The 27,516-nt window shown below is 37.1% G+C and overlaps 1 protein-coding gene across 1 annotated transcript; it reads right to left on the reverse strand.

Annotated features, from left to right (window-relative positions):
* Positions 1–5,790: 5,790 nt before the first annotated feature.
* On the reverse strand, positions 5,791–26,221 carry LOC134851445 (uncharacterized). Its single transcript, XM_063867533.1, has 8 exons — positions 26,032–26,221; positions 22,953–23,202; positions 22,273–22,417; positions 14,950–15,084; positions 14,414–14,442; positions 14,156–14,269; positions 6,888–7,063; positions 5,791–6,192 (listed from the first exon to the last, which is right to left on the reverse strand). Exons 2-8 carry the CDS (start codon positions 23,179–23,181, stop codon positions 5,956–5,958), a joined length of 1,065 nt encoding a protein of 354 aa, XP_063723603.1. The 5' UTR covers positions 23,182–23,202; positions 26,032–26,221; the 3' UTR covers positions 5,791–5,955.
* Positions 26,222–27,516: the final 1,295 nt, after the last annotated feature.

Here is a 27,516-nt window from a genome sequence, read left to right on the forward strand (position 1 = left end):
GGATTTGAAAACTCCGGTGTTCCTAGAGTTCTTTTTAGAGTTCTTGATCAATGTATTTTATACAGACAGTCGATATGTCGAGATTGTGATGGCGTTAAGTCTAATTTTCAAATAAAACGTTAATAGATGTAGTGATATTTATTTCATTAGACTTGGGATGCAAGTTTTTTGCAATTTTTTCACGTGAACAACACTTCTTACAATTTTTCGATTTGTTTTATTATTGAATCTTAGCAACTTCCAGATTCCTTCAATTTTGGACTATAGATAACCCCGTCGCTTTTGCACCCTAATGTCTGGGCTTTGAATACCGGCCGGACCTTGTTTTTTTCTCAGTATGTATGCAATTGAAACTTATTTCCGGTTAAAATTGATGTGCCGGATTTTCGTTTATCTCCTCAAGTTCTGTGGCTTAGTTGCCATAGCACGAACTTTTCTTGTGCTTTTAGCATGGGCGGATCTAGGATTTTCTCGAGGGGGGGGGGGGCGGATTTTCAAAAAATTTTCAAAAAATTTTGCTGACCTTTTTTTTTAGGTCGATGAGATTGATTTTCCGAGCTTCCAAATCAGTAAAAAGACCCTGTTTTGGCCACATTTTCTGCGCCGCAGGCAATTTTTGAAAAAGCACGTCAAAAAAGCCGTTTTTGGGCACTTTTTGGAAAATTTTGACAAAAAAACACGTTTTTTTTGGCGCGCGCTCCCCCTCAAAATTAGCCGTTAGAAAAATTTTAGGGTCGGTTGGCCTTAAATGGATTTCTTAAAAAGTACCAAAGGGGGGACCCTTTGGGTTGGCAGGGGTTAGAATCCCTGAGGGGGGGGGGGGGGGGGGGGGAGGCAAGCGTCCGCCCTCCCCCCCCCTAAATCCGCCCCTGACTTTTAGCAAATATCATGGTAGTTTCGAATGTTTTTCTCTGTAGGTTTCGATGGAATTTAAAGTTTTCTAAAAAACTTTTTCGTAAAATCAATTTTTTTTGGCTTAATTGGTGTCTGCTCAAAAATCGTTGGCTTGTAAAATTTTTCCGTTTCTAATTAAAATTTTGTTTGGCATGCTTGCTTTGAGTTCATGCTTAGTATGCTTGCCTAGAGTGCTGGTAAAATTTGAGACGCTTTGAAGTTTTTTTCACTTTTTGCTTAAATTTTTTGTAGATTTTCAAAAAAAGGCATCAACGGAAAAACAATCAGCTTCCCTGTGTGCCTGCACAGTCAGTCTCTTTGTATTTTCACCCTCTGTCAACAGCCTTCAAAAACTCTGCAGGAAGAATACTTGACGCAGAGGTTTTAATTTCAATGAGCAGAACGGATTTGAAAAACTGCCGGGCATAAGCCGTTTTGCGCCCAATTTATTTGAACATAAAATTATGGCCTTCGGATAGTAAATTTTTAATTTTTTGACTCTTTTTCCTATTTTTTTGAATGTTTTCGAAAACAATAGGTTGTTAGAAGCCTTTTGTTATGATTGGCTGAGCCAAAGTTTTTAGAAAAAAAGTTATTGCTTTCCAACAAGTCAAAGTTTTGAAAATTTGACTGTTTTTTAAAAAATTTTTGACTTGACTCAAGAACTACCCGGTCGATTTGCAGGTTAAGTGTTCAATTGAGAAGCCCGGTCTTGCAAATATCTCTTTTTCAGCTGCCGCGACCTGTTTTCTTCAAATTTCGGAAAGTCAACTTTAGAATATTTGACCGCTTTTTGGAAAATTTTTGAGTTATCTGAAAAACTAATCTAACAATTTTGAGATGAAAATTCAATCGAAAAAAAACGATTGCAAGAATTGTTCCTATAGAAGCCGTGATTCCTCAATTTTTGGACACATTTTTTTTTGGGAAAAATCTAATAACTCAAAAGTTTTTACTTTTCTTATTTGTTTTAGAAAAGAAACAACTAAGGTTTTCGGCAAAGTCTGATTTTCAAAATCAATCATTTCGCCGTTCCTCCAGCTTTAACTGTCTTCTGGTTGTCTTTTATCAAGACACACGAAAGTTTTGGTTCACGTAGTTTTTGTTCAGCTTTTTTCAATTATTTAAATACGTTTTTTTTGTAGTTTGTGTTATATCGCAAGTGACGCGAAGCTCCGCTTTGATATATTTGTTGTGGGTTTATTTGCTTAAATCAGCACCTCGAGTTGGCTTCCACATCAGTCCAAATCCCAAAATCCGTACATACTAGTCCTCATATCACTTTTCCGACCTGATATGGCGCCATTTTCATTGTCATTGAAAAGCGGGAAAAGTAAGAAACTGAATGAAACACAAGAAAAAAAAACATAAAATTGTGCATCCTTTTGACTGCGTTAGGGACAACGGTGCCACCCTCACTGTCCATTAACTTGCGAACTATGCTGCGCAAAAACCCAATTGATGACAAGAGAACCCAAAATCTTGACGAATGCTAAAACGACTATATGCTAAAACGACTATATGCTAAAAATGCCAAAAATTTTAAAAGACAAATGCTATTAATGCTAAAACGAGTATATTCTATATTAAACTTGTCAGCGAAATCTGATTAAGTTCGCTTCAAATATTGGCTTCCTAGAACAGAAGGGCTGAGCCATGAAATTTCCGACTACCCTTTAATGACTATGGAATGACTCGAAACTTCAAAAAATGATGAAGGGAAAAATCGTCCTTAACGCTATTTAAAGAAGAATGAGATAGTTTCAATTATTGTTACTTAATAGTTAGAACTTCGCTTACCGCTACCGGGAAACTCAAATTGGAACAACTTTTGAGCCGTATTAATTATGAAGAGGGAATATATCGATTGTCCCGTACTGACAAAAATGGCTATTCAAGCGCCACAACAATGGTCACCAGTGAATAAAATCAAAATCGCAAAACATCGGTACCTTTCAAGTAGTACAATATCCCACAAAAAATTCAATTTTAAAACTGTCATCAGTTAGTGATTCTGAACCGCAAAGTCATTGTAATTTGCAATATTTAATCACTACTGCAAATTGTGCAAAAAATACGGTTAGTTAAACGAAAAGTAGATTTTAATTTTTAAAACTCACAATGGTGTAAAAATATTTTGTGGTCTGCCCAAGTTTTAAAATTAGGATGTCAGCAATTCGCGAGTTTATTATCATATAGTTTTCTCATCTCATTTAATTTTCAATAGAATCATAGATGACGTATTTTATAAAAATTTGACAAATCCGAGCACCAAACGCAAACTTCAAGCTGAATATGGCCAAGTGGTATACTTTCGTAAGATTCATTCTTTGAACAATCTTAAGCAACAAAATTATTTTAAAAAAAATTAATACTGAAAACAAACAATAAATTTTTTGAGTATTTTTTGTGGCAATTCTAGAGATCAAAAGCTTACGAAAATAATTTGATATTATATAGGTCACTTATTGTACACAGTAAATAATATCTACCCCTATAAAAGCTCTAATAACTGGAAAAAGGACGATTTTTTTAAATCAACGTCAGTTACTTTGATTCTTCTCATTTTTAACCGTCTCGACCTAGTCAGTTGATTTTCTGGTCTGTTTAAGAGCTAACTCTCATTTTACCAATTTTAGGCTATCAGCAGTCAAACTATTTACAAACAAAATTAACATAGCTGGGTCTAAGATTCCCAGACAACATGGATATTACTAAAACACGGCTGCAAACCACAATTAGAGATATTTTTAGTGATAGTTATTAGATCCATTAGAGGTGGATTGTATCTTTCCCCACCCCTAAATACTCATACTGTGAAAAACCATATTAATATTATATTAAATTAAATGTGTTCAGGGCATTACAGCAGCTAAAAAGTAGTCAATGTTTTCTAAAAGAGTCTGTCTCCAGTCGCAATTTCTGGATCGTAATTTTTTTAAAACGTAGTTTTACAGACACTTTCACCGAAATCTGAATGATTGAAAATAAAAGTCTCATCAAATTAAATCGTGTTTTTAAATTTTTTTACTAGCCTAATTCGAACAAACTGTTGGAAGTCGAAATTAGAGTATTTTACTCTCATTTCTACAGTTTCAAAATCCTATATTTTAACAAATTTTGACATTTTTGCTAAAGTTTTGGCAGTGATGAATGATAAATTTTCAATCGAAGCTACAAACCAAATTTTCTGATATGTCTGCCCGTTTGAGGTTTTTCATTCTGATTGAATAATCTGATATCACTAAGAAAAGTTTATCATAACAAAATTTCTATCTATTTAGAGATATCTTAAACTACCCCTCTTCTTTACCTATTCTAACCCTTACAGAAATCAATGGTTAAGCATTTGACATTTTTGCTATTGATCGGGGCTAGTGTACAACATCTGTGTTAATAACACAATAACCCTTAATGATAAATTCAATTTTTTATGGTTAAAGTTGATCTCAATTACCCTGCACTTGTTTTTAAACCTGCCCCGAGTTTTTCAGGGAAAAAAGGATTTCAAAAAATTTAATACAAGTATGTTTTTCATAATAAGAAATTATTTAAAAAATATGTGAAACTGATCGCTCGAGCTCTCATAAAACGCTGTATATAATTTGTGTCAATATTCCTTAGATGAATATCAGTTTGAGATCCGCTACCTAATATAGTTTATATTGGCTGTTAGAAAAAACGAAGCTCGGTCGGCCAAAAATATTTATCGTAAATTAGTACCAAGGAGCGGAAACTATTCAACTAGGGAGCATTGTTTTGCAAGATCTTGCATTGACTTTGCAAAAAGATGCTGCATTGTTTGTTAAGATGCTGCATTTTTTTGAAGATTTTGCAGGGTTCAAGCGAAAACTATCTTCCTAGGTACCCTTAAGCAAGATATCCTTTTTAAAAGTTGTTTTGTGAATATCTTGCAGGATTCAATTGGCCAAATAAGCTTCTTTCAATCAATTTGGAACGAATTCTAAGACGATTTAAATGTCCGCTCACGCGTTTTTAGCGCGAAATATGTCGCGCGTTAATTTTCCCAAATTGGCCAAAATGGCTATTTTTAAACCCCCATAACTTCACAAAAAATGATCACAAGTGAAACATCTTTTCAAATATAAGCTCAGGACAACAATACCTTAGAAATGATATAAAATATTTTGTCAAAAAAGGCTAGTTGAAAAGTCAAAATTTGCTTGAAGAAAAAAAAACCATCCCGAGCGCAAATATTCCATTACTTTCGTTCCGAAAGCCGAATTAAAAAAAAATATTTAAGAAAAAAGCATAGATTGAACAAGTTCAATGTCATTTTTAGGTCAAATAGTACATAAAAAATGTTTGGCTTTCTTAGCGTATCTAAATAACAAAGCATACAAAATAACTCGAGGTTTTTGACACTGTTTATCAAAATTATGAATTCAATGACCACAAAACAATTTTTAAGAGCCAATTATGTAAAATTGATGAAATTATTGCGATGAGTTGAAAAAAAAATTAGCAAGATTTCAGACTACGACAATATAGCAATAGTTTGAAGTTTCTTTACATTACGAAAGACGAAAAGTTTGCATGTATGGGGAAATTTTTGCATCATGGTCAACCCGATCACCCTCTCCAATTAAACCCATGCCTTTGTGACCTTAGTCACAAAGTCACAAAAACGTAAAAAAATATCCATAGTGTTTTTTCGGTGCCCAAAATAACTTTGAATGAAGATATTCAAGCATCGTTATCTTTCAAGATAATTTCCATCTTGCAAGATGATGCTTATAACTCTCATTTATAATTCGTCTCGTGCATTTTTCGGAAACGCTGCTTTTTTAAAACGCGGAAAGTTATTCCGAAATCCGAAACATCTCAATGAAGATCTTTTGAACAAAAAAACTATTGTTAACATAAATTACTGCTTGAAATTATGTTGAAAGAAAATAAAGAAGGTTTCAGATTATGATAGATTTGGTTGTACGATTACTGAGCCGCCACGCTGATGTTCATTTATTCTGATATGCTTCTGTTTTGTATTTTTGTTTTTTGGCTTCCGTCCAGGTGTGATTTGAGAATAACTTCTGTTTATTAATACGGGTTCTTTGCCCTTCTGCAGCACATGCAAGAAGTCAGAAAGATAGTGACAGTAACACACACCTCTGCTGCTAAAATAGGGGCCAGAACATCCATTCTGAAGTGACAAGACACAGACCACACAGTTGCTCCCAGATCAGCAGCGGAAGAAGAAGAAGAGGTCAAGGTCTCTCGCTTGAGGTCAAGGTCACTGTCTGACATAAGAGCAATGGGAGTCCACATGGTCCACAGCTGAAAAAGAGCAAAAATTGAAACCACTGAACAATTTTCAAAATTTGAAATAATTAAGCAATCGATTTTGTTGTTTCATATACAATATCGACAGAAAATCAGCATCGTGAATGATTCAGGAATAAAAATTATGGCATTGTGGCACCGTGCGCTGCATTTTGTAAAATGAGCTCTTGCAAGGAAGTCACAGCTTAATGGGCGTTGGTTATGCACTCGTTTGCGCTGGCTTAAATAATTAACTTTCGTTTTAGGATTCCGGGCTGGTTGAATAAAAAAAGTGCGCAATTTTTTGTTCAGAAAATCAAGAGTGACATGCAACTTAATGATGTCAGCACATGCAAGAAGTTAAGAAGGATATATACGAAGTTAGAAGTAGAAAGTTTCATCTTATGCCGTTTTTCTACCACGAATCAATAGCTTTAAGACGAATTGTCCACAAGCGAAAGGACCATCGTACGAGCTGTCCTGGTCTTAACGGAAAACTGCTGCTGTTCTTCTGGTTAAGAGTTACATGCAATTGTTTTTGGCTATTTTTCTGGGCTCGGTAATGTTGCCTCACCCTCAAGCAACAAGAACGGACCATGGTGGGCCGCGAACATCCGACCTTTCGATTGAGAGGTAGAGACGTAAACACTTCACCACCACTCTCTGTAAAATTAACATCCTAATACAATTTGTTCTTTTTTATTAGTTACATCATATGAGAAGTAGTCCAGATCATCGGTCGTAAGCAAAACCAGACCAACACTGCATGTATTGCTTCCATGGCAGTAGTGTACATTGAAGTCATCGTTGTAGTCCTGACAACTCATATCACTCGAGAGAACTGTGTTGTACTTTACGACTTCCAAATCATACCAGGCGTATATTTCTAAAATCAATTGCAGACCAACGCAACTTATGTTTGTAAGATTCGAATTTATAAATTTTGATGCAAGTAAGCATATTTTGATGCAAGTATGCATTTCAAAATATATTGATCGAATGGGATTATATCTACGAGCTGAGATACTTCTCAAAATTGAGCCCATTCGATGCCTAAAAAATAAACTACCTTTGAAATTTGTACTTGAAATTGAACTGTCGTCTTGTCCTTACGGCCGACAAGACCCCACAAAACTCTTACAGAAAATCAATAATTGGCAGCTCCTAGTAATTGAATGAAAAAAGAACATAGGGAAGATCCAATTTCAAGCATAAAATCTGGGTCTGATATCTAAGGAAATCTGAGATTTGTAGAACAAAAAGTTTGCTAAATGTTTATTTCAATTAGTTCTCAAAACGTGTATTTGTTCTCTAAGAGATTTAGCTGCTGAGTCACGCTCTAGCATAGTGAGCTCTGCCAACTAAGGTTGGCGGTAAGGTTGAACCTAGTTTGAACTTGACATGATAATAAAAAACATTGAAACTTAAGTAACATTAGCATAGCAACAAGGTTACTGCCTGCGCAGTACGATACTCCCCTGGCTACAGACAGTAAAAAAATTAACACTTATAGTAGATAAAATTTTATTAATAAACTTAGGAGTTTTTTTATCGGCGAAATTTCAATCTAGTTTTTTTGACGAACTTTCAATCTAGTTCAATTCGAAATCCGGGTCGAGGGTCCTGTATTCAAACCTCATTTGAAGTAGATGCCGCTTAAAAAGATTTAATCTTCATTCGATCTGTCGATCGTCTCTGTACTTCAAATTGACTAGCTTCATCCTTTAGTTGGTTAGTGCTTTCTTTAGTCGGCTTCCATGCGTCTTTCACAGAACGTTTCCCAGGGTCCCCGAATCTCGATGGTTCTTTAATCTTGGTTTACCATGAACTCCTCCTCAGGTTGCCTGCCTCCTGACTTGACTTTTCAGAAATCCCCGGTAGCGAGTCAAATTTTTTATCCCCTCTCTCCTCGCTTTCGGGTTTTTTCTTAGACATATTTCAACCGCCGCCTTCTGAACCTTTCTTATAGTTGTTGATCTGCTAATGCGTGCCACTCATCTGGTGCCAAGTCATGGTTCTGGAACGTATCAAGGATGTCTTCCGGTCTCGTCTTCGAGTTGATTCTTCTTAGCTTTTTCTTAGCTTTCTCTGACGATTTCTTTCGAGTTGAGCTGCTTGTCCCCTCTCCAGGATCCTGTGTTTTGCTCTGAGATAATTTCTCAATCACCGTCTCTTCAGAGATCCTTGTATGTTTCTTAGCTGCTAATACAGCTTTGTTTGTTCTGGCTCTTCCGCCGTCACCTTTTTCTCTGTTTCCTTCAAAACGACTTGGTCCTGCGTTTTCGGATTCAGGGGTTTTGGTCTCCCATTGTTTGGTTTGACTCGCTCCACTGCGAAGCTCGGACCTTCCCCAGAGCTTGCCTTTTTCGACGTGACGTACGTTAGGTTATCATGGAATGTTTCCTTTTCTACTTATCCTCTCTCTTCGCTCTTCTTCTGCTGCCAGTGCATTTGAATGTCTTGATTTTCTTCATTCTCACTGTCCTGGGATCTCGAGATTTCCATTTTCGAGTGCTTGCTTTTGGGCTTTTTCGGTGTCCCATTGCTACATTCTTTTTGTGTTCATCTCTTGTGTGCTTTTCTTTAGGCTCTGTTGCTCCCGACTTCTTTGGATTTTCCTCTGTCAGCTTTGTTTTTGCTTTTGCTATGTCTCTGTTTCTATAAAATTTCCCTCCGGTTTTTTTTGTCGAGGCCAATTCCAACATAAATTTCCCTTTCAATGGATTTCTTGATGCCTTGCCGCTCCTTCTGTCTGCGTTTTTTCTGAGGATAGTTTAATTCGAGCTTGTGCATCTGTCGTCTTTCTTGTCCTCTCTGAAGCCTTTTTATCACGATTAGATCAGTCCTTTTATGAGTTCGAGGTTTGTTAGTCCAGTTGAGTCAATTTTCTTTTTGATGTCCTTGGCTGCTGTGTCTCTTCATTCCTCGCTCCAGCGTATAATCACTTCGAGGAGGTTCTTAAAAACCTTTTTCCGTTCGTCTTCTTTAAATGATGAAATCTGCTGTTTAAACAGCGGAATTGTGTCGCGGCCCCTCATTCCAATTTGCGCTTTGAAGGGTGATTTTTTGTGGATTCTATAACTTCCATCTCTGAGGATTGAGCATAAACTAAGGTTTATCGATTTTGTGTTTTCGTCCAATAGCATCACCTAATTTTCTTTTTAATTATTTGAATGGTTCTTTCCACCAAACTGCAACCCTTATGGTCTCCCAATCAGCAAATTTTTTGTTCAATATTCCTTTCCGCTCAAAATCGATTCATAGCATTTCTTTCAAATCCCGATAATTTTTTCGTGTCTATTCGATTCCGGTATTCCGTGTATATCGATGTACGATCGCAAGATTTTTTTTCGTTGATTTTCCACCTGTTTTTTAGTCACTTTTACTGAAGGGTACTTTGAAAATCAATCTATCGCGCTCAGGAGATGAAGATTTTTTCCTGTATGATTTTCTATGGGCTCTGCGTAGTCTAGCTCCAATTCTTGACCTAGTTTTGGTTATGGTTTTGACGAGTTTTGTTAAAACATTTTTAACGTTCTTACCGTATCGTGTCAACTATGGGACTTTTCTGCCACGTTGACTATGTCTTTGTTCATATGCGGCCACCACAGGTAATTCCACAGGCTCAGCATGGCTTCTTGTCCCGGGTGCCCTCTGTGAAAACGTTTCCTTACTGCTGGTCTCAATGCGACAGGCACTGCTATTCTGTTGTCCACCAGAATACAGTCGTCCGTTAACAGCGAGTTCATGTATGGTCCCATCATCTCGAAGGCTTGTTTCTCTTCTCGTCTATTTACTCGCCTCATTCTGTCTAGCCAGAAATCCTCCGATGTGAGTTCTGCGAGCAGACGTTTATCGAATAATCGTGATAGCTGTGACAATCCCTGTTCTTCTAGCTGCTCCTGAATTTTGTGCGCATCTTTTCTTGAAAGGTTATTCACCCGTTGATTTTGATCCACTAGCTGCACTTCGTGTTCCCCCTCCTCACTCAATGTCAATTCTACTTCGTAGATTGGTTCTTTAAGTTCTTCGATGGGTTCCTCCGATCTGTTTTGGTCCCTTTTGTTCCTCTTCCGCTACTAAATTCCGTCGGTTTTCTCCAATTTCTTCTCCCATTATTTGCCAGAATGAAAGCAATTGGTGTTCCGGTATGTATTCCTTGGTTGGGACTAACCATTTTATTCTGGAACGAGACGTTGAGCTGACTTCGTTTCTGTCTGAAAATTAATAGTGTCTTCTACTCCCTTTGACTACTTTACTTGACAGTTGAAATGTTTCTGTTACTTCTCCATCTCCTGATGCTCAGTTCTGCTATCTTCACTCTCCTCATCTCTCGTTGCTCTTCCAAGTTCCTCCGTCCATAACGTTCGTTTTTATTTCTTTTTTTTTGAATTTTCTGTCAACTGCTCTGTCCGATCGATTCTTCTACACTAATTTTGAGCAAGGTTTATACGGTCGTATTTATAACGTTTTTAGGGTTCTGGACCAAAGTAGCTTTCGCTCCAGTTGAGCCTTGTCCATTTGAACGTGTTTTGGTTGCTATAGAAACCGAGAGACGACGTGTTTTGTAATTCGGGCGGGTTACAACATCTAGAGTATTCTAGAACGCTTTCGTTCCGGTTGAGTGAACTTTTCTCATTGAGCCTACTGCTTTTACAGTCGAGTACTGATCGGAACGATTCTATGGCTGTGACTACTAAATTCTCATTTAATTCTGATTCAAGCCATGGGTCTCCATTCGGCTCTCTGGACAAATAGTCAACTATCCTCATATCCTTTCCAGGGATTTGAGCTACCTTAAACTGATATGGTAAAAGCCGATCATTCCACCGGGTCAGTCTTGATTGGGATGTTTTATCTAAATTATTACTATCCAGGGCCAATATGAGCGCCTTATGTTCTGTGGCTACGATGAAGTTTGTCTCTAAAAAGTAGTGTTTAAATCTATCTACTGCCCAAATTACAACAAGTAACTCTAAGTAATTGGTAAAATTTTTTCATTTTTTTGGCGTTTGGGTGCCATGAAGCAAATGAATTTGGTAACCAATTTTCTTCATCTTTTTTTTTTGCTGCTCTAATTTAGCCGCCAACCAATATGACTCGCGTCGGATTTGATTCTAGTTTCTCGCTTCGAGTCATAGTAATTCAAACTTGAAATGTTTGCAACCAAAATTTTGATCTTTTCAAATATTTTTTCTATGCTCCTCTGATCATTCGAGTTTTGTCACCGGTTTTTCGACATTCTTCAGTTTCTTTTATTAGTTTTGTTTCATTAACGATGGTCTTCATTTTTGTGTCTTGTTAGCTGCATTAAGAAGGAGTTTTGCTAAGGGATTTATGCTGCTTAAAAAAGTTGGTGGATTAAGCTTTAAAATTGCCTCGGATTTCGATATTTGGGGAATGTACTCGCTTTCAGACAAGTGATGCTTCAACCAAACTCCCTCTTTTTTGAAAAACTTGCACTTCGTCATCTTTAATTCAAAGTTTTCCTGATCTAGGTTTTTTCATTACCTTTTCGATAATTTCTCATGTTCTACTTCTTTATCTTCAGCTACTACTAGGATGTCATCCAGGAATCAAAAACTGTTTTATGCCTTGTTTTGGATTCGGTCCATAGCGTTTTCGAATTCTGTCGGCTTCTATCCGTTGCATTTCCAATAATAATGTTGAAGTTCTATTGTTTCTCCAGCTAGTTACAGTTGATTATTTGCGTACTTCATGTTCAAGGCCAAAAAGTACACTCCTTCCTCCTGTTGTTTTGTAACAATCTGGCTCACACCATCAAGTATATCGTAAATATTAGGCATTTCATATTTGTTTTTAAACAATTGCATATTTGTCGGTTTAGCGTCCAATCCCAATATTTTTGAGTCATCGTTTTCCGCCGTAACTACAGTTGTGGCGATGAAGCAGTTACTTGTGACACTCGTCTAGCAGTCATTTGATAAATTATATGATTTTTTTGACCTGCCTTGTCAGACAAACAACTAGTTAAATATATTGAAGAATTTTGTTATTCAACCATCAAACTACTCACTCACACACTAGCACGTCTAACCTGGCACGTCAAACCTGGACAATTTGCTGGGTGTTGATTTCTGAATTCTAGAGATTTCAAGTCGTCCTTGTACTTGAAACCCCGAAATGCATCGTGTTTTCCTTTCGGTTATCAGTAAGTTGACCCCTTTCCCTTCCTAGCCAGGCGGTTTTATGTGTGTCTTCAGCGCTCTCAAGGTGAAGATGGGGGTGTTATTTTTAATCCACAAATTGTGCTGACAGTTAAATTTCTACTGGATAAAAACTTTCGTCTACTGGATATATCCAGTGTTTGTTTTGCCGTCGCACATTTTAGAAATGGTATTGGGCTGCCTGTATTCACTGTTATATGAATAATTCGTTGATCGATCCTAAACAATGCTTTCAATGACTTCATCTTGTTTAGATTTGGGTCCTTCGTGATGTCTATTTTTTCACTGCGATTCCAAGTTTTTTTTAATCCGTGTGTGAATTTTTTGGTTTTTGATACGTCTCTGAATTTAGTTTACAATCTCTTTGATTTCCAGCCATTCATCATGTTTTTACATAATTTGAAAATTATTGCAGTCATCATAATCCTCTATGAAATTAAATTCTGTTTCTGAGATCTCTGAAGATTCCTCGGTCGCTTCATTGACTTGTTATGAACGTTGCATTTTCGCAAAATGGTTTGCTTTTCCACAAGTTCTACATAATTTTTGCATTGCTGTAAAGTTTTTCAAGTGTCTTTCCACAAAAAGTCTGCCACATCTAATAAATGGTTTCTTTTCTCCACTGTATTTCGCTCTATCTCGCGTTCCGGTTGTTACTTTTTTTGTTTGGATCTTTCTTTTTGAATCCTCGGTTGACAAAATTATTGGTTCTTGTTTTATATTGGAGCTTGGGTTCATAGACGATGAAGCTGCTCCTGCAATTAATGAATTGTTTTAAAGAAACGCCGAAGTCGTTTGAACATTATTGCCTTTTCAGGCACCTCCTACGTTGTTAATGTCTCCAGCGTCAGTGTGTCCTGTAGTTTTTCATTTTCACTCTTGAACTGAAAACATCTCTTACAAGCTCATCCTCCAACGTTTCTATTTCTGACCTGGCTGCTCGTGCAGTCAATACTGCTCGGAACGCTTCAAAGTCTCCCCTTGTTGTTGAGTTCTATTGAATAAATTATATCTCTCATACACTTCCCTCTTTACTTTTTGGATTGCAATTTTCGCCATTTCAATGACATCTCTGAATGTTAACTTCGATTTTTCCACATGCGGTTATTTTGCATGACTTTCTTTTTCCCTCTGTTCGCAATGCTAAGAACAGGCGGGAAACTAGTCGTTTTTGGAAGATTTTGTTGCCATTTTTTGAGCCTCTGGCTTGCTTTTCTTTGTTTTCCTGAACAATTTTTTGTAACGCTAGTCTATTCCTGCATTCTCTTGCTGCTTTTGTAGGCGGATCTTTTCCGTTTATTGGTGATTCTGGTCTTGGTGCAGGCTCCTCTACCACATCGTTTGGTTCTTTCAGTAGTAATTCCGGGCTGACATTTCTTTAACTGTTACTGCCATCAAAAAATGTTTTAGCCAAATTTTTAATTATCAAGGAGGGTTCAAGTTTGCAGTCATCCAAAAGACTGGTATTGCCATATCTGATCGATTATCTTGGGTAAGGAAACCTGGGGCATGTGATACTCTATGGAACTCTGAGATTTGTAGAATAACAAGTTTACTAAATGTTTAATTCAAATAGTACTCAGAGCGTGTATTTGTTCTCTACGAGATTTAGCTGCATAGTGAGCTCTGCCAACTACGGTTGGCAGTAAGGTTAGATCCAGCTTGACTTCGAACTGATAATATAAAACATTAATACTTAAATAACATTAGCATAGCATCAAGGTTACTGCCTGGGCAGTACCCCACTGGGCTATAATATGTTTTTGGACATAAGTATCCTTTGGACCAACGTTGGTTTTTGTTTTGTGGACACATGACCACTATCACGTCACGTGGTTTGTTTTCCTCGTAATAAAGATTCCAATTCTGGCCAGGCTGCACGAGATGAGTAGGAGAATCGAGACCTTAAACGAAGAAAATTTTTTAAATTTTTTTCTTAAGTTAACCGTGGCAGTGAGACTTAGTCATAAAAATTGTAAACCTAAATCCAATTTAAGTTTCTTGAATTAAGTTTTTTTTTCGTTAAATTTCTTCAAATGGGAACTTACAGTGAGAGGAATCATTGTTTCCGGATAATCTGAAATAAATAAATATACTTTTTTTCTGGTTTATTGAGTAAAAACTCGAGGATTCACTGCTGTATGGCCCAAAATCAGATGTTTTTCAGTTTGAAAATTGATCTTGATTTCAACAGGTTTGATTTGAAACATATGGAAAAAATCTAAAGCAGAATTTCAAAGATATTAATGAGCTCGTTCAACACGTTGGTAATTTTGGGCCACAATTAGTTGTAACACGAAAACACCCAAAAATTCAAAATGATTTCTACTTCTAATTTTCAATTTAGAGTTCCGACTTTCGAAGAAAGTGCTGGAATGTTTGTAATCGGGTGGTTTTTTCCAGACAAATTTCAATTTTTCAACTAGCAATTTTTGACAATTTTTTTAAAAATTTTTGAAGTATCTCGTTACCTTTGTAGCTCTCTTTGAAATTGTTAAAATCCGTTCGACACAACATCAAATGCCATTGTTCCTTCCATTGTCACTTTCAGTGAGTGTTAACCTTTGGAAATATTTTGTCTTACCCCAGAGCTGCTTTGGCCTGGGAGTATGAGTCGAATACTCCGATGGCCACAGCTGATGTCTGTTCCTGATCTGCTACGGAGACTTTGAGATTGAAGAAGTAGAAGCCTTCAGTGCTGTTCATATCGTGGTCAATACTAGAAAGAAAGGCAAATTTAAAATCCTAAATGATAAATTACCGGGGGGGGGGGGGTACGTTTCATTAGAGAAGGATCGACTGATAGTTACAGTTCCCGATCAAAACATGAATGAATCTTCGCGAGAGTTCGCAGCCAAAATGAGCACTAAGATTCCATGGATAACAATCGATTACAATCCTTTTTTTTCAAAAAAGTTGCCAATATAATCGATTATAGTCACAATTTGGAACAAGACAATCGATTTTATTTATTTAAAAAGTCTAATACCCGATTAAATGCCCTTGCTTATCGCAAGGGTAATAATCCAAGACTTTAAAAAAAGTAACTCATTTACAATTCGCTTGAATTCTATTATAATGGATGATATTGGATTATAAATTTTGCTAATCTTTTAGCTAACGGACTATGAACCTTTTCCAGCTTTTCGGCAAAATTCGAAGCTTTTTCTGCCTTCATCACAGCCTACTAAAGTTATAAACCGACTCAAATTTAGTTAGTTTTCGATAAAAACGAGAAAACGATATCACTCACACCCTCATCTAATTCATAACGACTAAATAGAACACCCCCATACTTAACTCATCCCCCATGTATACCCGTTCACCCTCCTCCTCACCTTTCCCCCCAATTTCAACACTTACTGCCATACTTACCCCACGCTTGCCACACTTCCTTAAGTGTGTGTAAGCGGGAGGGGGATGGGAGGAACGTCAATGTGGGGAAGGTGAAAAATGGGGGGGGTCAGTGAAGGGGCGATGGAAATATTTAAAGGGTAAGTGGGGGTAGAGATACCCCAAATAGAACACTGGGAAAAAAGACAAGAAGAAAACAATACAAAAAATTTATTTTTTTACACGCCAAAAGACTGCAAGTTAACGCTTGCAACGTTCCAATTTTAATTAGATCCCTTTTAAGAAAATTTAGGCTCTTCTTTTATAAAAAGATTATAATTCAAATTTCCTAGAATCCATTGATTTATAATCGAATAAAATGGATTACATTGATTTTTAATTTTTCAATTTATAGTTGATATTTAAGCCTGGGGCGGATCCAGGATTTTCGCGAGAGGGGGGCGGATTTTCAAACAAAAAATCGAAATTTTGTCGACCTTTGTTTTAGGTCGACCAAATTGGTTTTCTGAGCTATCGAAAGCAGGGGGTCGAATCCCTGAGGGAGAAGGGAGCGTCTGCCCTCCCCGCCCCCTCCCCCCCCCCCCCTAAATCCGTCCCTGCTTTAAGCCACTATATTCGATTATCTCAGTGTTTTATGGAGACGGACAATAAAAAACAATCATGATCGATTGTGGGTGGCTTAAACTATCCGAAAAAAAACGAAAAAAAAATAAATTTTATGGCGCGTTTTTATCGAACTGGGTCGGTTTGAGACGAAAAGTTATTGCACTAAATATTCCAAAGAAAGTTAGCAAAACTAAAACGATAGAATTATTTTTGCGATGATCAGCTTCTTTTTCAGTCTTTATGAAGATCAGCTTCTTTTTCAGTCTTTATGAAGATCTTTTTTAGGAATGAAAAATTACGCCAAAACTACTACTTCAATTTCTGGTTTAAAAAAATACCATGGTGAGGATCTCATGCAGCCCAAAAAATTTCAAAAATGGCGTTTAATCTACAGACATTGGCGTAAGCATTAAATCTGTGTTTTTTTTTAAATGATGTTTTGTGTCGTAGAAATGACATTTGTTGTCTAACTAACAAAACAAATTTATTTATACAAAATTGAGAAAATTATAACCTTGCTAAATTTTTTGGGGTCCGTGAGGGTTTATTGTTGTGCAATTTTGTCAGCAATTAAACAAATAGTTTTGACTGAAATTTATTTGTTTGACCTTCATAGCCAAAAATTTGTTGTATCGTTGTACCTAACGATCGACTCGGGCCTTTTTTTGGTAATCAATTTGTGCAAATTTAATTTACAAAATTAGGCAAAACTTGTCTTCATGCTCTTTGGTCTAAAACTAATCCAGTTCAAGAAAATGCAGGCACTGGACGTCCAAGGCTCAAAATTGATTAAATTTGAGTTTTTTTGTACCTAACTTTAAAATAGAACACAATCGATTATAATCAGGGGTGGATTTAGGGGGGCGCGGGGGGGGGACGCTTCCCCCCTCAGGGATTCGACACCTTGCCGACTCAAAGGGTCCCCCTTTGTACTTTTTTGAGATATCAATATTTGGTGACGGACCCTAAAAATTTTCTAAAGGCGCCTTCGGCCCAAATATTTACTTACTTAGGGGGGAGCGCGCTTCAAAAAAATTTGGCTACACAATTCGTAGATTACGACAAACAAGCGATCTGTGTTTTGGGTACGTTAAAGTCAAATCTACGATCTGCGGGTTGGAAAGTAAAAGGTGCCACGTTCTTAGTGACGCAACGCAAGACTAGATGCATAATGAGCTTGGATCTACAAGGACAGGTGGGGATCTCGACCACACAGAAACCAGCCCCAAAAGAACTGTCACGGTTTGACGTGCTCATGTGCGAGCAGTCGGAAGGTTGGAAAAACAAATTCTTAACTAAATTTAACGATTTGTTTGTAAAACAGGGGATCTCAAAAAACCACAAAGGGAGCTCAAAATTCATATATCTCTTGTGCCCGATTCAGGAAAAAGGGAGAAGAATACCAATTCAAATACAAAACGAGTTCAATTCAAAAAAATTGAAAAATTACTGACAGAGGGTCACATAACTAAATTAGATAAATCCACAAGTGATTGTTTCAGAGCTCCAATTGTAATAACATTAAAAAAAAGATGATTCGGTAAAATTGGCACTTAATGCAAAACCAATAAACAGACAACTTTTCAAAACAAGTATTAAATGCCTAATGTGGACGAGCTTATTGATGGGGTAAATCAGATAGTCACGGATAAGAAAGAGGGTACACTCTACTTCACAGTGCTAGACCTAAAACATGCGTATAGTCAGTCAAAACTGGCTGTAGACACAGCGAGACAGTGTAACTTCAATATCGTCGGGGAAACGCTACAGGAACATATCGTTTCCTCATATAGTTTTATAGTCTGGCTAACACACGGGCTGCGTTTCAAGAAACCATGGACAGAACGATCAACCATGCAAAAACACATTTTGTTTCCTAGACGATATCCTCATTGTGTTAAAAGCAATTGAAAAAGAACACAAAGAGTTAGTAGAGAAGGTACTAAAAACTTGAATGACGAAAATCTAGCGTTGAATTTATCAAAATTTGAGTGACTAGGCCATCACTTTTCGGAATCGGGGGTCAAACCGAAATTCACAAAAACAGAAGCCATTCAAAATTCTAATTCACCTAAATCACTAGAGCAATTAAGATTTTTTCTGGGTAGTATAAACCACCCTGCAAAATTCATCCCAAACGCAGCAAGCTAAACATATAAACTCCTTCCACTCCTTAAGGAGGAAAACCAAAAGAAAAAAGTAAAGAACATGAAACTACCAGTAAAAAAATTCGAGTGGGGGATGAAAACACAGTAGTGTTTAACACGATAAAAAGCGCACTAGCTAACATTTGCAAAGTACATTAATATGATGCAAATCGGGATACAAAGGTTAAATGCAATGCAAGCCACAACGGCTTGGGGGCCACACTCGAACAACAAACTGACGACGGGTTGTGGGCTCCAATTTTGTTTGCATCAAGGTACCTAAATGTACAAGAACAAAAAATATCAACAATCGAGCTAGAGTTACTTGAGGTTGTTTGAGCAGTTGACAGATACAAACACTAACTACTGGGGAAAAAATTTACCATTGAAACGGACAATAAAGCTTTAACCTCAGCCCTGGATGGTAACAAATCAAACAAAACGTATTAATCACGGTTGACCCGGTGGGTCAATTGGTTATTGCCCTGCCAATTTAAGATAGTTCACATTCCAGGGAAGGACATGGGGATTGTCGATTAATTATCGCTTGATCCGTTAAATGCTCCCTGGCCCAAATCCGATTTAGACAAAAAGTTTGTGGTAGCAACAATTAATTCCTTCCACAAAACTTTAGACTGCATGAACAGTAAGCTAGAACACACCTGTTTGCTCTACCGGAACGAAAAAATTCTAGAATATTTTAGAAGGAATGTGGCGAATAAGCCATCGACTCGTGGTTGTTATGGCAACTAAAGCGGTCAAAAACGAGCAAAGCCCGACCGGAACGAAATAAACGAGCAAAGCCCGACCGGAACAACTGGTGATCGGATACACCACATGAATGGAGAAGCTAGGACAGGGGAGAGAGCATTAAAGATCCGCGGTGGAACTGTTCAATGAACAACACGAACGAACTATCAGAAGAGGAATTCACGGAAACACTACAACGAACAAGAAAGATAATTGGAGGGAGACGGAAGAATAAAGACAGCTCAGATAGTGAAACAAGACACCAGTCCCGAGTAAAGTGGCAACTGTCAGAGGACCAACAAAAAGAGGCTGACACAAACCTCCTATCATTCTGGCAATTGATTGGGGGGGGGGGGGGGAAATCCAGCACATCATCAAGCAGTACTCGAGAACTGGAAGCGGCGAAGGAGGAGAGCATACCATGCCAATAAGCACGTCACCGGCACAACAAGTAGAAAGGAAAGTGTGTGATGTGCAGGTGATTAAATTGCTTCTTACGACCACGGATGAGACGGACGAGGAAAGATAAATTCGTACTATCGAGCCACCGAGAAGACAAGCACGCAGACGAAATGAACAGAAGCTACAAAGGCAATCCACGGAAGACACATTGGATAATATTTCAAACTTTTTCGACAAGAGCCTCTTAGCAGAGTTGACAACAGAGGACACCTGGATGGACCGGCTCAGACGATTAATGGAACGAGGTGACAAACAAGGATTCCAGCTAATGGGACGATATACTAATCCCTTGTGGTTGCAGATGGCGGTGCAAGACGACTGCATTCTGGTGGATAACAGACTGGAAATCCCAGTACAATTTTGTCAGGCAGTGCTCAAAAGAATCCATCGAGGACACCCTGGGCAAGAAACCATGCTTGGAGTCTCACAATACCTGTGGTGGCCGCATACGCACAAAGACATAGTGAACCTCGCGGAAGAGTGAGGTAGTTGAACCAGATATGACAAACAACACCTGGAACGATTGGCGTCACAGCTCAAACAGAGGATCGATCAAACCAGAGAGAACTTTAAGATCGTAATAAAGGGAGAGCTCAGAGGGAATACCAGCCCGCTGTACAAGCAGCAACTACACACATATCAAAACCGCCAGCGAGCAAAAGCACTAAAAGAGCTGTTGGAGGCGAACGATCGGTGGAATGAGGAGCTTAGAGATGCAGCGAAAAACGACATCAGAAAACTAGTGGACACAATTGGACAGTCAAACCTTGAGCGCCTGAAATAAATGATTTATTCATGGGAGAAGGGATTAATCGAAGATAAAGAAGATGAACCTTCACATTCTCCGAAAAAACGATTCTGCGAAAAGATGACTTAAGGAAGAGCGGGCAAGCAATCATGAAGTCAGTAAAAGGAAAAATAACGGCGGAAGCGGGATCGACAGTAAGGACTTCGGCAGGATCGATATTCCGGAAATCAGACATTGGACAGGCGAAAACCAATCTACAGCAGGACCAGACTCAGGGAGCTGGAAAAAGCCCGTCAGCAGAGCCATGCAAGAAACTGCAGAAGATCAGTTCTCCCGAAATTGGGAGGAAACCGATTTTGATGAAGAACTGCGACGGCAGGTGGAGCTGGCGTACTTTGTAAACCCGGTAGACTGGTTTCAACAAAGCCAAACCATAGTAACTTTAAAGACACCGAATCAGGGAGAGGCTTAAGCCTCGCCATTAAGAGAGCCAAACCAAACAAAGGGGAATCGAGTTCGTCAAGTGGACCGAACACACAAGAAGAGGTCGCATTAAAGAAAACGGAGAAAAAATCAAAGATCAAAAAACAAGACGAGAAGGAAAAACCAGAAGCGACCACTAAACAAACTGCTATGGCAGCTGCCACGGACAGCAAAGCACAATAAAGTTCAATGCCAAGAAGCAAACAAAAAATGAAGCTGAAGAAAATAGATTTGGCTACTAAACCCGAGGATCTTCTGGAAACATTCCAAAATAGGAACCTGGCACCGGCGGAGTGGGGAAATCTGGCAGATCAAGTACTCAAGGGGGGGTACAAAAGGTGGCAAACAAATTTCGAGGAAAAAACCAGTCAGTCGGAGAAAGAGATGACAAATTCGAACATCCACAGGGGGTATCAGACGACTCCAGCGTGGAGGACGCAAGGTTTAGTAGAAGCTCACGACAAACTAAGAGCAAAGAACCACAACGTTTTGGGGACCCAGTAAAGCATTCAATCAAGGAAACTTCAGAAGAACTATCAGGGGGAGCACTCTTAAAAGCGGCCTTACAAGAGTATAGAAGACGGCTAACAGAGTTCAAGACACGGAATGACAGGCCAATAGAGTCGAGATTGATTCTACTGGAGAGATATCTATTCCGAAGAAAATTCGGTTAAGCCACGTTGGACAAAGGAGTGGGCTGGAACCCTAGCTGGAGGATAGAACTGGAGGAAAATTGAAGAATTGCAATTTTGCAATGCAATCAGACAATCAGTAAACTTTTAAAAACTGAGCTTTAAAACTCTTGATTTTATAAATTATTTCTGATACCAGAAAAATTTTTCACTCCAGGGGGCATGTGATGCTGCTACTGCAATAGCAGTAATGATGATGAAACCATAACCTTCAGTGTTATAATTAGTTTTTTATGATAAGTGTCCAAGTTCATTTAGATCTGAGACTTTTGGTACACAGCGGAGAGTTCAGAGTATGAACTTTAGAACCGCTCTCAGTAACTAAAAAACTAACAAGAAAACTATTTATTACGATCAAGATAACACATTCTTGGATTACAAATTAGTTTTACAACAAGATACCTCGTAGAATATCAGACTGAGTTAGGCGTAAGAAGACAACACCCTCACCCCTACGAGACTTCTTCTCAGTCAATTTGTGCCGTGGTCAGAACAAGAAGCCGATAGTTATTAAAAACATCGTTTCTTTTTAAAAAATTTTATAGTTGGTTGGAGATTTTGATTTATTAAAAAAGCCGAAAAGACGAGTGAGAGAATCAATTTCCGTCTTTAAAACACATCTTTTCGAAACTAAAATTAAACTTGTTGCGTTCATCGAAACTCACCCTGGATATTCGTTTTTGGACTTGAGCGTCTGGCTGATGATTGACTTTCCCTGACTCGGAAGAAGCTGGTTCTTGTGAGACACCTTGATTTTTTTGTTATTTCCGTCCGTCGGAGTTTTCGGTTGAACTACGCAGATTTTTCCTTCTAAAAAGTCTTTGGAGCCAAATTAAAAGAAATTTATTAATACATTCAAACTTGATTGAGTAAAAATTGATTGTGTTTTTGAAAAGATTAGGACGAAATCTGACTTGAAAATAGCAAAAAACGAAATGATCGTGTTTTAAAAACCTTTGTATTTAAACACTTGAGTTTTCTCAGTTTATATGAAAGTCTCAGTTTATCTCAGTTTATATTAAACTTTCCGACTTTCTGCCACTGGCTTCAGCTGTCGCGATAAAATTGTATAAAAAAGAGGCCATTTGGAAGATTATGAACACCACATTTCAGGGTGAAAATAACTGTGGTGGCCACGTAAACTATATCCCCCTAGACCGAGTGAACAATTTCCCCCCAAAAATGACAAATTTTTAATTAAATCGCAAATTTATGCACTAAGGCAAAGATGTACTATGCTTAAACCTGATTATTTGAAAAATATTTCTTTTAAGCCAGTGAACAATCTCCCCTTTTTTATTTAGGGGGGAGATAGTTCACTTGGATGCTTGTGTTTAATTCTCACCTGGACCATCGGTTTGATTGAGAGTGAGGCGGCTGCAGAACCACTTTGGGAATGGGAGAAGGAACTCATTCCTGCTGCTGTCGCCTGTGCCCACCACATAGTGCAGAGTGTAGTCTGAGGGCTGGAAGGAAGAGTGGAGGAAGAGGAGGAGGACGGAGGAGAAGAAGACTGAGGTCCACAGGAGGAGCAGACACACTTGCACACAGCAGGGGGTGTTGCTCACACACATGTTTTGTTCAACTAGTCAAAGCTAAAAAAAAGTGAAAATTGCATACTTTGCATATGGGGGGCCTTATCGACGCCCCCCCCCCCCCCCCATCCCCCATACTTGAATATTCATTTTAACAATTTTTATGCAGCCATAAACGAATTTAATGATGTCATATTTCTCATAAATTTGTGTTTTTTTTCTTTAATTTTGACCGCCAATCTTAATTAGATACCTGTTACGATGTGTCTATTCACAGTCTATCGGACTTCGCGGCACTTTTCTAGCCTTTAACAATTGATGCAATAGCTTTATTAATTGAAGCAATTTGTTAGAATTCTCAGTAAAATGAAGCACAGTGAACACTCTTGGGTTTGCGCAAAATTTTTAGTGCGGTAATAAAAAATTTATTTGCTGACAAAAATCACTCCATGGGCAACCAGGATCAGAGTATGAAATTTCGCGATCTTATTTGTCAAAACAAAAAATCAATATACCTTAGTAACTCGAAATCAATCAAGAACCCAATTAGTCGTTTTTGGTATATATAAAAAATATTTTAATGTCCTCTTTTATAGCATGGATTTCCTTAACCTCCACGACGCCTTTCAAAGAAAAGTAAGCAAATCAATTATTAAAATTTTAACCAAAGTAACCGAAAAGATTTTTTTCAGTTTTTCAAAAAAGTTCAACCGATTCTGGTAACACCCACAAATTTTTTTAAATTTGGCTAAAAAACAATGCCCCTCTACAAAATTGGCAAAAATTCCAAAAAAATATCAACCAATATCATAACTGCCGCCAAAAATTGCAGAGAGGTTTTATATAACAGGTTGATGTTATTTTTTCTACGAAAAAATAAGTTTTCAACATTAGGCAATATGGGTTCTGAAGCAAACGTGGATCAAATGTTTTAAGAGAAGCAATCAGTGGGATTCTCACACTTTTTGCAGTTAATTGCTTTTAGATATTTGGGCGTTTATATTGAAAAAAACTGGTAATTACAAACTTGTGAACCATGTTCAAAATACATCAAACGGTTTTTGCAGGATGTTTTATAAAAATAGAGACTGTTTGAGAATAAATCAACTAAGGTAAGTGTTAGAAACATACGCTTAGATAATTGTGCAATATGACCTGCTTGCTTACGCTACTACTGTGAATAGCAAATTAATTTTATTGGAAATACTATATGTCAATTAATAAAAAAATTTTGTTTCAAGAAATTCTATGCGCCAGTTAGGCAAGTTAGAAGCAAAAGCGACTTTAGGCTGTAATAGAACTCCTCGTTTTTGAACAGTTAAATTTATTTGGTGAACTTTTGGGAAAAAATGCGCTTCAGAATTTATAAAGAACTATAGCAATTATGCTGAAATAATTGAAATCAAGACAGGCAAACTAAAAAACTAAAAATTTGTCGCATTATTTTTAGATTAACATTGTCAATCTTTGCGGCAGCTAATGATTTTGACATGAAAAAATGAAACTAAGAAGTCAAGTTGTGTGCAGGAATTTTCAAAACTTTTTAAATGAATAACTGAAACTGATTTCGGACAAAAAAAGTTTGTCTCAGTGGAAAAAACTACGTTTAAAAGTCTTTTTGAGTGAAAAGAATTAAGAAGTTCTACAAAAGAAAACTCCATAAAGAAAAAATCTAAATCGAAGCCATCAGATGCTGGTACAAACTAAAATAAAAATGGAACCAGTTCTAAACTAGAATTTATAATTGGTTATAAATGTAATTCTCTAATTTTATAAAATATTCTTAGCTAACCAATAATATTCCATAACTAACATTTACACTTATTTGTAAGTATTAAAACTACTTGTAGTTTCAGCGCCAGAGCAATTTGAATTAAACTTAGAATACAGTTGTTCTCCTTCTGGAAATTAACTCGCATAAACCAGTATACACCAGATCTATTGAGACTAGGAGATATAAAAGTAAGATTAAGATCGGTATTAGACTAAGAAGTTGCACGAATCTATCCGGCCGAAAATAAGATAGCGTGACGAGCAGACGGTGTACTTTATCTGAAATTACTCTATGAGTATAGTAATCCGTAGATAACTCAAAAGTAAAAATATGTTTGGTGTTTTGCATAACATTTTTTTATCGTTTGATTAAATTATCCTACTTGAATCACTGACAACCAAAACGGATACTCCGAACTTGCTTATGATTAAAGCAAAAAACATCAAATCTGTGGATTCCGCAACAGCTCGCAACAAAAGATAATTTGTAACAAAAACACAAATAGCAAAGTTTGAAGGAAAACGACAACTCGCAGGCTTTGAAATGTAATTAAAAACATGCGAAATTATGAGAAAAATGAGGCCGATGTGCGCGCCAAGCTCGCAAAGTTGCTTTGCGGCAATAACTTGCTTTAGTTTTTGTAAAAATTTTACCTTCTGTTGGCAAGCTTGCAACATGTAGGCTCGACTGTGGAGGACAGTATACTGCGAGTTATAATTTTTTGCGAGTTGTCTTTCATTGCGAGTTTTGTGCTTATTGTCACTTTTAAAAAATGTGATGACTATTATCTATGTTTTGTTCATCGTTTTTTTTAAATCTAAGCTACACCTAAGAAAAAATTATTCGACAAGTTTATTGTTTTTGTGCGGAAATTGACTTCATTTTCTAGGTTCTCTCTTTTTAATGGCAATCTATATTAGTAGGCGAATAGACTTTTTTCTCACAGAGGTTGAGGTGCAGCTGACAGACTGTAGCTCTCCAAATTAAACTATTTGATAAGCGTACCAATTATTAACACACTCTTTGTTTTAAATTATGAGGCTTAAAACTTAGTTTTTTATTATGTCGCTTTCAAATCTTCTGCCAAAAGTTTGGCCGAAAATCAGCAAACTTACCCAAACTAAATCGATATGATTTCGAATAAAAATAGGTACTCTGATTGCGAATGAATGATCTACTACTGGTTTTAGGTGTGTTTACCAGTGAGATTGATGATAAATTTGGTAATTTAACTTGAACTATAGGGCTATGATTACTCTGGTCTTCAACAAGAATTCAACTAACATAGAATATTGAAGACAAACACCAAATGGTATTCCCGAATCACTGAATGTGAAGCATGATTCAAATAACATCATCTTGCAACATCTATTGCGTCAGTGTTGAAAATTATTAGCAAATTTAGCATTTGAATAGTATTTATTTTCTCTTTTAACATCAACCACAGCTGTTTAAACCACTTGATTCTTTCATTGAAAGATAAATACCAGGACCTAGAAATATTTTTGATATTCCATTTCGGTATTGGCAGATATAAATTCGAGAAATTGTGAATATTTTCATTGTTTTGACCAACTTCTAGAAACAGAAGCAAAGTTTGCAATCACGTGGGTTTTTGCACACAAAACTTTATCAAAAAGTCTCGTAAGGTCAAATGAGATGCTATTTTAGGCCAAATCAAAATTTTTCTGAGGTTGAAAAAATACTTTTTCGTTTGCATTCAGAATATTGAAAGCCACAGAGGCCACTAATCATTTTAAAAAAGTTTTTTAATCAGCTTTTTTGACTTTAACACTAAAAATGGAAAAATTTGCGCAGGACAAAGAGTAGCCATACACAAAGATATATTATCATAAAAATAAATGACGATGACTAGGTCATATCAACCCAACGATGTTATTGGGTTTCTGAGGGACATATTTGCTTATTAAATTATGAAAACAAGTTTATTTTGTTACGAATTTTTAAATTTATTCAACTGTGACGAGCAACAAAATTTTTTCCTTGATTTTTAAAATTGAGCTAGAGTTGATTTGAAAACGGCAAACTACTGGAAACATACTGAGTGTTGATTTTCCTTCCCCCTTGCCCAACTCTCTAAGTTTGAGCCCCTTTTTTGTACCCTAGATATACCCGTTTCATATTTACCCAAATTTAGGAAAGTTGAAAAAATTTTTGTACCGTCAGGAAGTTGATCATTTGATCTTTAGAATTTAACGTGATGCCCATGATTTTGATTTAATTTATTGTTTGATTTTTTGTTTTTTGACTTTTAATTATGCTCAGGTTTGATGTTTCAAAGCGTAAATCAATGCTGTCGTTGCCAAAACATCAAGGTCGAAAAATTCAAATGGTTTTGGACTGTTTTGTATGGGACTGTTTCTTAGGCTTTTTTTTATGTTTCGGTCTGTTTTTTTGTGAGACAGTTTTGCATGGGACTATTTTGTATATGCGCCACTGAAAGATGTGTTAATAGTTTAAAAAAGACAAGGTAGGTTTGTTTTGATCAGTTTTAATTTGGTTGGAGATGTTCTAAAAAAATTTTACACAGGGAAACTCAAACTCCTTGACAGCTTTATTTCTTCTTTGATCTGTAATTT

Source organism: Symsagittifera roscoffensis, chromosome 7 (genome assembly GCF_963678635.1).
Source record: "Symsagittifera roscoffensis chromosome 7, txSymRosc1.1, whole genome shotgun sequence".
NCBI lineage: Eukaryota > Metazoa > Xenacoelomorpha > Acoela > Convolutidae > Symsagittifera > Symsagittifera roscoffensis.